The 10,993-nt window shown below is 28.5% G+C and overlaps 1 protein-coding gene across 2 annotated transcripts; it reads left to right on the forward strand.

Annotated features, from left to right (window-relative positions):
* Positions 1-7,063: 7,063 nt before the first annotated feature.
* LOC145096683 (SUN domain-containing protein 4-like) lies at positions 7,064-10,750 on the forward strand. Of its 2 annotated transcripts, none has more exons than XM_079034116.1 (5): positions 7,064-7,569; positions 8,134-8,338; positions 8,569-9,767; positions 10,152-10,237; positions 10,483-10,750. In XM_079034116.1, exons 2-5 carry the CDS (start codon positions 8,179-8,181, stop codon positions 10,718-10,720), a joined length of 1,683 nt encoding a protein of 560 aa, XP_078890242.1. In that variant the 5' UTR covers positions 7,064-7,569; positions 8,134-8,178; the 3' UTR covers positions 10,721-10,750. The 2 variants fall into 2 exon arrangements, with proteins under 2 accessions (XP_078890242.1, XP_078890243.1); XM_079034117.1 differs by lacking the exon at positions 7,064-7,569 and adding an exon at positions 7,872-8,004.
* The last annotated feature ends 243 nt before the right edge of the window (positions 10,751-10,993 follow it).

Below are 10,993 nucleotides of genomic sequence, written 5' to 3' on the forward strand. Positions count from 1 at the left end.
TGATTGTGTTGTGTTTGATATTCAAGATGTTGGATGTATTTGATAATATTGTGTGAAAAATTTATGAGAAACAAGTTACTTGTAAATATAAAAGAGAGATCATAATTAGCAAAAAGGAAAGGAAATATTTTAAAGATTAAATAAAAATTGGTATTAGAAATGATAAGCTTGTTTTAACACATTAATGTGTATAGAGATTTATAATCGACAATGTTGATACTTATCAAATAAATGACAAGTTTTTGAGGTGATGGATGTTACAAATCAAATAGTAATATAGATGTGTAATGGTTATCATAATATGATATGTAATATAATGGGTAAAATATGTATTCTTGTAACATTGTTTTGTTTTTATTCCAATTTTAGTAATAAAGTAGTTTAAAATTTCAAGTTTTGTAAGGAAGTGTTTTTTGAATGAAGCATGCAGATTCAACCATGTCACAGTTAAGGACCAAAGTGCACAACAATATAATCATAATTAGTTAATGCTATCAAAAAATTAGACAAATTTTGGCTAATCTAATTAAAGCTTATTCTAAGATTTAGATTAAAAATATGTTTATTTTTTATTTATTTTTTTATTTTTTTGAAATTGCCATTAATTTAGTAGGTCACACCTACAAAATTGGCTTTTGGCCTATGAAATCTTGGCTTTAAACCTACAAAATTGAACAGTTATTAATATTTAAGCAAAAAAGAAAATTGAATACCCCTCATTTGAATTTTATAATTTTGGAGGTGTGACTTGCGAAATCCTCATAAATCACATGTGAAAATTGAAATCCCATTTTGCATGTTACACCTAGGATTTTGTAGGTCATCTTTGCGAAATTGTATGTATTTTGAATGTGTCATTTTTGCATTTTGTACTGTGAAATATGACAACTGTATTAGGAAATATAACATTCATATTACAAAAATAAGATAAGGTTTTTATTTTTTTAATAAATTGTTTTTTTTGTTACTTTGTTAAAGAATACAATCTTTTTAATTAGATGACATTTCTCTCATAAATAATTATGAATTCATTTCCAACTAAGTTTCTTGTTGTTTATATCGGTGGGTTGTATGGTTATATAGATAGTTGATGAGAGTGATGTCGAACACTTGAAAAACATTATTTGAAGCGTCTCAAATGTTGTACATATGTATTTGGAAGACGGTGGTGATGCTACGATGGAAGAGTCTCTGACTATTTAATATAATGCAGTTAATCAATTGTTGGCGGAAACCAGTATAATAGAAAAGACACTAGTGAGAACCAATATAGTGGAAGAAGGGGTAAAAATCAAATAGGTATTTTTTTTATCTCTCTTATTGTTCCTCAATATGCCAATGTTCATGGATACGTTGTATATGAAACTCAAACACTAATAGAAACACATATTCATTATGTATATATCCTGAAAACTATAAGTATATTGGTGATGATGATATTACTATATGTGATGATGATGTTGGTACTTATGATGATACAAATTACCGAGAAGTACTTCCCTTTGCAAATGATACAAATATAATTCCTTACGGGATGGGGACCCAGTTTAGTTTGGGGCCATTTGACCTTAAAAGTAGTATTTCTCATAATGAATAGTCGAATGATGGACACTCATACTAGTACACAAAAACACAGTTATATGGTATACATCTTTTTCTGCATGTGGCTTTACGCACATATCCTATCACATAGTCAAAACATACAAACATTCAAAAGCAAAGAAGTTTTTTCAACTAGCACTTCGAATGAAAGTGTTCATGAGGAATTTCAGTACAAAACTAACAAATCTATAAAATCAAGGTTTAAGGCAACATGTTATCATGAAAATTATACTTGGCATTGTTGTGCTACTTATGTCTATTGGCTTTTTCTCTGTTCAAAACTTGTTGTTCAACACACTTGTTCTTCAATACAATTGAACCCATATCATCACCACACCAACAAAAAGGTGTTTGGGCATTTATTTTTCGAGGTTATGTGTAATAATCATAGGAGAATCTATCGGGGAAGTGACATCATTATGTATTTAATTTGAAGTACTAACTTGATATTTCATATAAACAAACATGGCGCGCTAAAAAACATGTGCTTAAACTTTTTGAGAGGGACCAAGAGGATTCATTCGCCAGACTCCCTACATATAGTTACAACTTGGAGAAACATAATCTCTATAACACGACATACATTGAAACAAACGATGAAGAGTGGTTCGAGTTCTTTTACCTCTCAATTGGTTGCAAAATATGTTTTATTCTTCTAATTTTCATATTTGGATGTGGTATATTGCAACATGAATATTTTTTTTTATCTCTTTCCAATGTTTTGTAGCTACAATCATTTCATAATTTTTATTTCTCTTTATCTACACATGCTTCCACTCAAATCATTTCTCATGAATATTCCAAAATTCATACTCTACATTTGAATGTCACATTGAGCTTTTTATCCAACACTCAACGGCTTGGAAAACTTTGTTCGCCTCCATTATCCATGTTTTTCTTGTCTTCAATTACTCGTACCTTATCCTTCCTTTTAATTATTCGTACTTTGCTTGTTTGACATCTACCATATTCCTCATAGATCAAGAGACGGCCTAAGCTCTTAACTCATTTGTGGAGGTTGAAGAACGATTAGAATTGAGAATGAATTTCGACCGGTCGAAAGACATTTCAAAGAAATGGTTAATGACTTTTGTTGTAAATTATGTTAATATTTAAACTAGATTAAATAGATTGTGAATAAAATGATAGGCGATAAATTCGATAAATCTGAGAGACAGCTGAAGAATCATAAATATTTAGGTGGGTATTGGCTTGCTAATAAAGTTGTGGGGCCGGTAAAATGGTAGGTGAGTATTTGATAGTTTAAATAATTACAATGTCAGTTTAACAGTACTAGGTGGGTGTTATTAGATAACTTTCTAAAAATATATCGGTAGTAGCAAGAATTGGATTTACAAAATAGGGTGAGCAGAAACCGAACTATACCTAAAAATAATTAGAAAATCATATAAATTAGAACCAAGATAGAAACCGACGATACGGTTTTTCATTTTCTAAAAACCTTAAATTGTAGGTGTTGTGCGGTTTTTAATTTTCCAATAACCAAACCACGCCGAATTTAATATATTAAACTATTATATATAATATTTTTATTTAGTTAATGATAATATATATAATATAATTAGTTAAGTTACTGGTTCGATGGTGTTTTAAAATATCTTAAATTTTAAAAATCATATGATTTGGCTGTGTGAACTTTTAGCGTAAGTTATTAAAATTTGATGTTTTAAGATGTTAATTGTTAATTGTTAAATGCTTAATTTATTAGTTTGTTAGTGTTTTAAGTTATTGTCTAATGTCTTATATTGGTTTTTGTATCTTTGCAATTAATAGTCTTTGAATTTTTAAAACCACAAAAAAAAACCAAATCCACATGGTTAAAAACCGCAACCACAACCAAATAACCAAACCACATAAAATAACCGTATAATCGCACCGCATATTAACCACACCATTCGGTTTCTAAAATTTAATAATCGCATTTGCGGTTAACGGTCTAGTTTTGGCCAACATTCGCACCACGTTTACCCCTGTTTACAACATTAAATTGGCAACAATAAAAACTAAAAAAGAAAAAAAAATCTTTTGTTTGATTTCGGAATGATACTCCAAATATTCAATTCTTAAATCCAAGATGTACTCCTGAATATCGTGTTTTGGAAACATGATTATTTTGCAAGTAACAGAAAAATTGGTTATTTTTATTAAAATTCTGATTTATAATAATTAGTTTAGTTAATATCTTGTTATTTATCGATGATTTCAATTTATAACAAAATTAGTCATATATATCGTTGTAGATTAACTATGAAAAAAATGATGAGGTTATAAAACTGAAGCATAGACTGGCTATGGAAAAATAATGACAAATGTAAACTACTTTCATCATTAAAAAATACATATTAAGAATAAAATTATATTGTTTATTTTCAACGACGAATCAAGTAATGCAAATGACATGACACTACTTTGATGACGGTGTACAATACCCAAAACCTAATCAAATAAAACAAATCGCATACTCCATATGAATATGATAAGTCAATTCAATTGCAATGTATTTGTCCTTTTTTGCTATTTTGAAAAATTGTGTTTCTTTTTTTTTTCAATATATATATATATATATATATATATATATATATATATATATATATATATATATATATATATATATATATATATATATATATAGAGTTAGTTTATTTTGTTTTCACTATCTATTGTGTGCATATATGACTGATTCTGGACCAATCATTTTAGTTATTTTAAAAAAGTAATTAATGCATATTACATGTTAGAAGATATAATGAATATTAATTACATCTTCAACATTTAATATACATCAATTACATTCTTACAATAACTAAAATGATTGGTCCAGAATCAGTTATACATGCACACAATAGATAGTGAAAACATTTGAATCTTTCTCTCTCTCTCTCTCTCTCTCTATATATATATATATATATATATATATATATATATATATATATATATATATATATATATATATATATTGTAGTTTTGTTGGAAATCAAACTAGTGTAATATCCTACCAATGTATCACAATAAAACCAGGATTCAGAAAATACTAAATACATTCATTGCATAGGACAAGTGGTGGAAGTAAATCAATTAAAGGAAAGGAATTGTAAGTTTGTGTTATTATATATATGAATAGTATAAGTGACCATCATTCTAAATTGATATATTTTACATTTATTGTTATTTATTGTTAAAACTACTATATTAAATTCCGACATTTAAAGTGATTTTGTAACGATAACATATTAAAAGGTTGTGATTCAATATTTCAATGTGACAAAATATAATTAAACCCCAAAAAATTCCAAAAAATCATTAACAATTCTCTTTTTAGGTATATTGATTTTGATTCTAATTCAAAACAAACCCACCCTGCCACCTAGGCACCCATGACACCCTCTAGAATAATTGAAAAACACGTCACCTTTTTTTGTTTGAGTAAGATTATATTATAATTTTCTTGCCTATTAAGAAAACTGTAATTAATTATTGGAAGACAATTTTTTTTTTTTTGCTTTTTATTATAAAAATATCTAATTAGTTTTTAAAGTCACTACTTTATTTTATGGTAAATTAATAACATTATTTCAAATTATTCCCATAGTTTATACTTTATAGCAATAATTTTAACGGTATGAATATAAAAAAAAAAGTAAATTACACGAAAGATCCTTATAATTTGGGGTAATTTGTACGTTTGGTCTCTAACTTATTTTTTTAACTCGGAAGGTCCTTACTGTTTGTTTTTGCTACGCACTTGGTCCTTACTGTTTGTTTTTGTTACGTGTTTGGTCCTTGTCCTACCTAAAAATACTATTATTAAAATAGAGAAAAATGGTGTGGTAGGTTAGATAAGGTGAGGGGGCAGGGTTGAGGGTCTGTTTATTTAAATAAATTAAAAAATCATGGGAAAAATAGTATTTTTAGGTAAGATAGGGACCAAATGCGTAACAAAAACAAACAGTAGGGACCTTCCGAGTTAAAAAAATAAGTTAGGGACCAAGCATGCAAATTATGCTAAACCATAGGGACCATTCGTGTAATTTATTCTAAAAAAAAGTAATTGACGGAATTATAGATTTTAAAACAGTTAAAATAAGATTTGTTATAATTTCAAAAATAATTTAAAAACAATAAATTTGAAAATTTCCAGCTCATCATCTGACAGTTCCCCACACTTTTTCCATGTACACTCCATTTCTGCCGAATGGCGAGTTTTTATTGGGAGTATTTGCTGGCACCATCACATCTTTTTCTATTTCTAACTTTTTCCGTTTTTAAATTCCTTATTTCTAGTAAAAAATAGTTTCTTTACTTAAATGTCATCAAACAATTAATATATACGTATACATATAATATTAGTAACATTCACAAAATTATATTGTCTTTATGGACAATATAAATCATAAATTATATAAATAAATAAATCTAAATTGGTTTGAATCAATGTTTATATATATATATATATATATATATATATATATATATATATATATATATATATATATTTGGGTTTAAGTATATAAATCATACATTATATAAATTAATAAAATTAAATTGGTTTGAATCAATGTTTATATATGAAAACATATATTTATATTTGGGTTTAAGTATATAATTCATAAACTATATAAATTAATAAAATTAATTTGCTTTGAATCAGTGTTTATATATGAAAATATATATTTATATTTGGGTTTTAGTATATGTACTATGAAAATTATATAAATTAACTTTCATTTTATGATAACTTTCAATTAAAGTAGTGCAATGTTTTGATTTTTATCTACTTCAAATAATATATTTAATATCACTTTATATAAAATAAAAACTTATTTTTTTTTACCATATACTTGAAGTATGCTGTATAAAATAGACTAAAAATATATTTTCTTTCTCAAGATTAATATCAAAAATGTGATATTCGGAGGATGTTGGATGTGGCTTTCAACAAGTTTTGTTTATTATTACAATTTCAAGTAACAAGCACTCAAACTTTTATATTAAAATATAATGCTTTTCATTTTAATTATTTTAAAACAAAATAAATAGTTATATTCAGTTCAAAGCATCTACAACAGAATTGATTACTTTTAGGAAAACAAAAATTAATATATGATCATTTCTTTTTACAAAAAAACAAGACATTTTCAATTTTTCATTAATAATATATTGACATTTTCGTCAAGAACAAACATACTAAATAGCCATTGACTTATAAAATATAAATGATATTCTAATACTATTTGATAAAAAAAAATATTAAATAATAGTATATATATAAGACATTATTACAGTCGACATACTTTTTATAAAAAAATATATTTTTTTTTTAATTATTTTTTATATTAAAATTTTGTTGAACGCGTAAATAGATAATTAATTAGATAACTACAATTTGAAACATTAGAATCCTATTAAAACACTATATCTTCTTCTATGAGAGTTTTATCGAACTCTTTGTATATAAATTTACTCTTTACGCCATTGAAGGGTTTCATGATTCATGAGAGAGTGGGGGACATGATATCATCGAGGAGAGGACAAAAACAGCTTGTTTTTTGACCCATCAGCAGTAAATCCACCGCCCTTTCTTTAAATTTTAGGAATTACCCAATTCATAATTCGAGTGGAAAAATCAAAAACCCAAAGATTCTTGAAAATCATAGAGTGAGACAAACGGCAACAGGGGTTAAGTAAACGATAAAAAAGCAAGTTTCTTATAGGGAAGAACACAGGGTCGCCATTGGAAGACTGCAAATCCGACGAAGTTTTAATAATTTATATTGAAATTCTGATTTGATGTGGTGAATTGAATATTGAAGAAAGTCAGGAGGAAGATCGGCTGAACTTTAGGCTTTTTTATCAGTTTGATTTGATGATCTCAAGAATTTCATCGTCTTCAACTTTTCGTTGATCGTTTCGAAGAAGTTCCCAATTTCAAGAACAGAGATTTACCAGGTGCTGTCAATTGTCAAATTCCTGTGTGTCTCTCTTTAATTTAATTTAAGATCTTAGTGATTGCCGGCTGCCCCATGTGCCTAATGATGTCCGCTTCTTTTTATGTTATAATATACTTTTTAGATCCCTGTACCCAGGTTCAATTATTGACTTTTGCTCTGTTTTCTACGTTTCGATTTTCAAATTCAAAGATTTGGGTTTATGATCTTTGTAATTTGAATTCAATTTCATATATGCGTATTCGATCTTTCTCGCCCAAACTTATAATCACAAAACAAAGAAGAATGTTATTGATTGGGACACCCCTCCATCATCTTTCCTGAGCCAGATGTTTCTTGCACGCAAAGTGTTTGTTCATATGCCAACGCGATTCTTTGTGCCTGTCTTCATCTATTGATTTTTAGTATCCATTCGAGAATTACTTGCAACCAAATTGTAAACAGATATAAATTATATTTCAATGTTGTTGCTTTTGATTTGTCTTTGCTCATAGTTCATACTTCATACACCCATTGTTCACTTTAGGTGATTCTTTTTTTAACAAAAGTGTTTATTTGATTGCAGGTTTCTTGTTCTTGAGTTGTAAATAGTGAATCAGATTGATGTACAATGCAGAGGTCACGTAAAGCTCTTCTTTCAAGAAGAGCTTTGGGAAAATCTACTTTTGGGAAAAATAACTTTTATAAGGTTTCATTGTCTCTTGCTGTCTTTCTTTGGGGGCTTTTGTTCCTGTTAAATTTATGGATTGGCCATGGTGATGGTTATAGAGGTCAGTCACATTCATATTTCCTCAAACCATGTTTTTGTAAGGGTAAATCCGTCAATACAAGAAATTACATTTATGTTTTACATTGATTCATTCATTATAGCATCACACTCTCTTTTTTCATTTTAACTTTGAAACATCTGACATTTATAGCAATATCACAATCATAATTCATAACTAGTTTTTTTCATTAAATAAATTTATGACATTATGTTGTGTATCTTATTTTACAGATAATCCTGAAGATCTTCCAAATGATTTAACAACATGGGATGAATTCAATCAAGAATCCAATAACTCATCTTATTGTTCACTATCATCAAACGAATGTCAATCCACAGGAATCGATTCAGAAACCCTAATCGAAAGCGATCAAAAGGAGGAAAGTATAAGTCAAGATCCTGAATTTGACCAAAAAGAATCAAACCCTTTACCAAAAAACCCTTCTAAACCTGAAAAAACAAGATCAGTCCCTTTAGGACTCGATGAATTCAAGAACAAAGCTTTCAACACAAAAACTCGCCCTTCAAACGGAAATTCAGTAAGCATAATCCACAGATTAGAACCAGGTGGAGCAGATTACAACTATGCATCTGCTTCAAAAGGTGCAAAAGTTTTATCAAGTAATAAAGAAGCAAAAGGGGCTTCAGGAATTTTAACAATAGATAAAGATAAGTACCTTAGAAACCCATGTTCAAGTGAAGAAAAATTTGTAGTTCTTGAACTTTCTGAAGAAACCCTAGTTGACACAATCAAGATTGCTAATTTTGAACACCATTCATCGAATCTTAAAGAGTTTGAGATTCTTGGGAGTTTGGTTTACCCTACTGAAACATGGGTAAAGCTTGGAAATTTCACAGCTGGAAATGTGAAACATGAACAAAGATTCTTTCTTAAAGAGCCAAAATGGGTGAGATATATAAAGTTGAATCTTTTAAGTCATTATGGAACTGGGTTTTATTGTACTTTGAGTTTTGTTCAAGTTTATGGGGTTGATGCTGTTGAAATGATGCTTGAGGATTTGGTTAATGTTCAAGATAATAAAAAGTTTGTGAATAAAGAAGTTGAAAGTGAGGATAATGATAAGGATAATGATTTGTTTGATGGAAATAGAATGGAAGATGAGGAGTTTTTGGAGGAGGGTAAAAATGGAATTCGGGCAGTTAAGACAGTTGATGTGCCTGACCCTCTTGCGGAAGTAAGGCAACAACAAGCGGGCAGGCTGCCCGGGGATAGTGTGATCAAGATTTTGATGCAAAAAGTTCGGCTTTTGGACATAAATTTATCGGTTTTGGAGAGATATCTTGATGAATTGAACAATAAATATGGACATATTTTTAAAGAAATTGATGAGGAAATTGGAGAGAGAGATGTGATTATGGAGGGAATAAGAACTGATTTGAAGAGTTTTCATGAGAGCAAGGAGGCCTTGGTAAGTACTATTTTTATGCAAAGGGTATTTTAGTCATTTTTCTTATTGTCAACCATTTTATTTATTTCTTGACAAATAATCAAAGCTAAAACTACAATTCTACACGTTCTCTTAGGGGCTGTTTTTAACATGCTGTTTGGTTGAAACCTTTGAATTGTTGTGCTGAATTATAAAAAATGACCATTTTACCCTTGTGTATTATTTTTTGTTGTATTCAATGTTTCTGTTTATAAAATAATGAACTAACTTCTTGAATAATTATAAAAATGACCATTTTACCCTTACGTGTTATTTTTTGTAAAAATTGCTTTGTATAGAAATAAATGAAAAGTTGATTGCTATTTCTTGTGTTTTAACTTAAACCCTTTTTACTATTTACTGCAGAGTAAGCAGGTTGATGATTTAGTTTCATGGAAAACACTCGTATCTCTTCAGCTGGATGACATCACAAAGACCAATGCTTTCCTCAGGTTAAATTTTTTTCCTTGATAAGAAGGGCATTTACGTCTTTTTACACAGACAAAATATCAATAGCTTGTCCACGTCCCACCTTATCCCATCTTTTTATCTGCAATAAAAAATTACAGTTTTTGTCCTATTGACATCAGTCTGGTTTCAGTCCAATACAAATTATATTGTACTGTTATGTCATGTCATGTCCTGTGTAAAAATGAATCTAATGAGTATGTGTGTGTGTGTGGGATTTTGGATGTAGGGCTGAGGTGGCAAAGGTGAGGGAGAATCAAGTACATATGGAGAATAAAGGGATTGTTATATTTCTTGTTGCCTTAACATTTGGAATATTAGCAATTTCCAGATTATTTCTGGATAAAATTTTGTTTGCTTTTTATAGTAAAAATAGGTCAGAAGAGAGTAGTAGTAAGATGGCGGATCGTTCTTGGATTTACATGCTTACAAGTTGTACGATTATCATCGTTATACTCTCCTTATAATCATTTTCTTATGCTTGTTTTTGTTTATCATCTCTATATATCTATAAAGTTCAATGGAAAATATATATATAACCTTTTTCAATCATTTTGAATTTTGTTTTGGTGTTATTATTTGAACTTGTAGTGCATTCATATTCATATGTGGTAATATAATAATGTCTCTTTGGTAAAGAAGGAAATCTAATTGGTAGACAACTTTGGGTGGAAGATTGTGTTGGCATAATTGTTTTGTTGTAAACACAAAGTTTGATGGAACTTATTATTATTATTATT

This window comes from Lactuca serriola, chromosome 1 (assembly GCF_051521515.1).
Source record: "Lactuca serriola cultivar US96UC23 chromosome 1, Lser_US96UC23_V15, whole genome shotgun sequence".
NCBI lineage: Eukaryota > Viridiplantae > Streptophyta > Magnoliopsida > Asterales > Asteraceae > Lactuca > Lactuca serriola.

Excerpts from the sequence above, each read along its gene's own strand:
- LOC145096683 (XM_079034116.1), top strand. The coding sequence starts at position 8,179 with ATGCAGAGGTCACGTAAAGCTCTTCTTTCAAGAAGAGCTTTGGGAAAA. Across the intron at positions 8,339-8,568 it reads CCATGGTGATGGTTATAGAG|ATAATCCTGAAGATCTTCCA; the intron begins GTCAGTCACATT and ends CTTATTTTACAG. Across the intron at positions 10,238-10,482 it reads AAGACCAATGCTTTCCTCAG|GGCTGAGGTGGCAAAGGTGA; the intron begins GTTAAATTTTTT and ends TTTTGGATGTAG.